The sequence below is a fragment of the Volvox carteri genome, assembly GCF_000143455.1.
Source record: "Volvox carteri f. nagariensis unplaced genomic scaffold VOLCAscaffold_7, whole genome shotgun sequence".
In the NCBI taxonomy this organism is placed as follows: Eukaryota; Viridiplantae; Chlorophyta; class Chlorophyceae; order Chlamydomonadales; family Volvocaceae; genus Volvox; species Volvox carteri.
In genome coordinates, this window is record NW_003307550.1 from 1,143,436 (window position 1) to 1,144,909 (window position 1,474).

At 47.7% G+C, this 1,474-nt stretch overlaps 1 protein-coding gene across 1 annotated transcript in view; it reads right to left on the minus strand.

Moving 5' to 3' along the window:
- Window positions 1–913: 913 nt before the first annotated feature.
- The window catches only part of VOLCADRAFT_87991 (uncharacterized protein), a gene marked incomplete at both ends in the record, with an annotated part of 2,949 nt that continues 2,388 nt past the window's right edge, over window positions 914–1,474 (minus strand). The window contains 2 exons of the mRNA XM_002947725.1: window positions 914–1,272; window positions 1,327–1,342. Of these exons, the coding sequence (XP_002947771.1) occupies window positions 914–1,272; window positions 1,327–1,342 (375 nt within the window). The remainder of the gene's footprint in view (window positions 1,273–1,326; window positions 1,343–1,474) is intronic.

Sequence of the window (1,474 nt, forward strand, 5' to 3'; positions counted from 1 at the left end):
ACCACTGTGTACGACTGTGTCGTACCTGTGTTTGGTAGTAGCTCACGATCTGGGCCTTTTTGAACTGCGTCTCCGCCTCCACCTCCTCCGGTCGATAGCGATTGTTGATGATGGCGATCAGCCTTGCGTGGGAGGGCGGGGAGGAGGAGGGCGAGGAGGATGAGGAGGGTTCTGAAAGAGGACCTGTAACGGGAGATTGGCTTGGAAGAACGTAGACTCATAGCAACTAAAAAGATTGCGTGTTACGTAGCATCTCCCCCCCTTTTCCCCCCCCCCCCACAGCCGCATTGCAGAGCTTGTCCAAATCTCTGGTGGGTTAGCCAGGCAGCTGCCAAGAGATGTCGGGGTGAGCTGCTACGTGAGGGGGGCCGCAAGGTACGCCGTACGCACCCGGCCGGCGGGAAATGACAGCCGACGAAACCGGGAATACACGCACATGTTCACGGAAGCGACCAAGAAAGCACTGACTGAGCTTTCTGAGGCTCCGAAAAAAATTCCCATTTACCCCCTCCTCCTCCGTTCGGCCCCTTTTCCTTTTAACGACAACGGCTTCTTCTTCTTCATAACAACAATAATAATAAGAAGAACAATAATAATAAGGGTAAGTAATAATAATTATTAGCAGTAACATTGGTAATACTACGTAATAATATTATTATTGTTATTCTTTTTTATTTTTATTATTACTTAGTATTATTATTATATACTTAGTATAATAATAATGATAATGATAGTAATAATAATATTATTATAATTATATTATAATTACAATAAGTAGATTAATACTATATATTTTATTATTATTTTATTTATTTATTTATTATTATTATTATTATTATTATTATTATTATTATTATTATTATTATTATTATTATTATTATTATTATTATTATTATTATTATTATTATTATTATTATTTGTGGCTGCTGCGCAGCGTCGTCGTCGTCGTCGTCGTCGTCGTCAGCACTGGCTGCGACGCCATCGAGGGGGGCTGCAGGTGCTCCAATCGACACGCGGGCGTGGATGAGACGTAATTCATCAGCATCCGTTTGGTAGCGGGTCGCAGGCCGGCGCCCACCGTCACCACCTCCACGGGTGCCGCCGCCAGCAACAGAGCCTCGAGCTCGTCGTCCGTCGAGGCCGCCGCCGCCGCCGCCGCCGCTGCTGACCGCTGCTGCTGCCGTTCCTGCTGCCGCTCCTGCTGGCGGTGGCGTCCGGCCGCGGCTTCATCATCACCGCCACCGCCGCAGATGCCGTACACGATATCGCCCCCTGTTGAGGCATAACCATCACCACCGGCGGTACATACAGACCGACAGTGCTTACCGACGTGAACGAGGAACTGAACGGGAACCAGCAGAGAGATAGTATGGGGGGGGAGGGAGAAGACGGACGAAGCTGTGCCGACGTCGATGGGCATCAGGCCCCGTGTAACTGCTCATACATACATACATACATACATACATACATACAT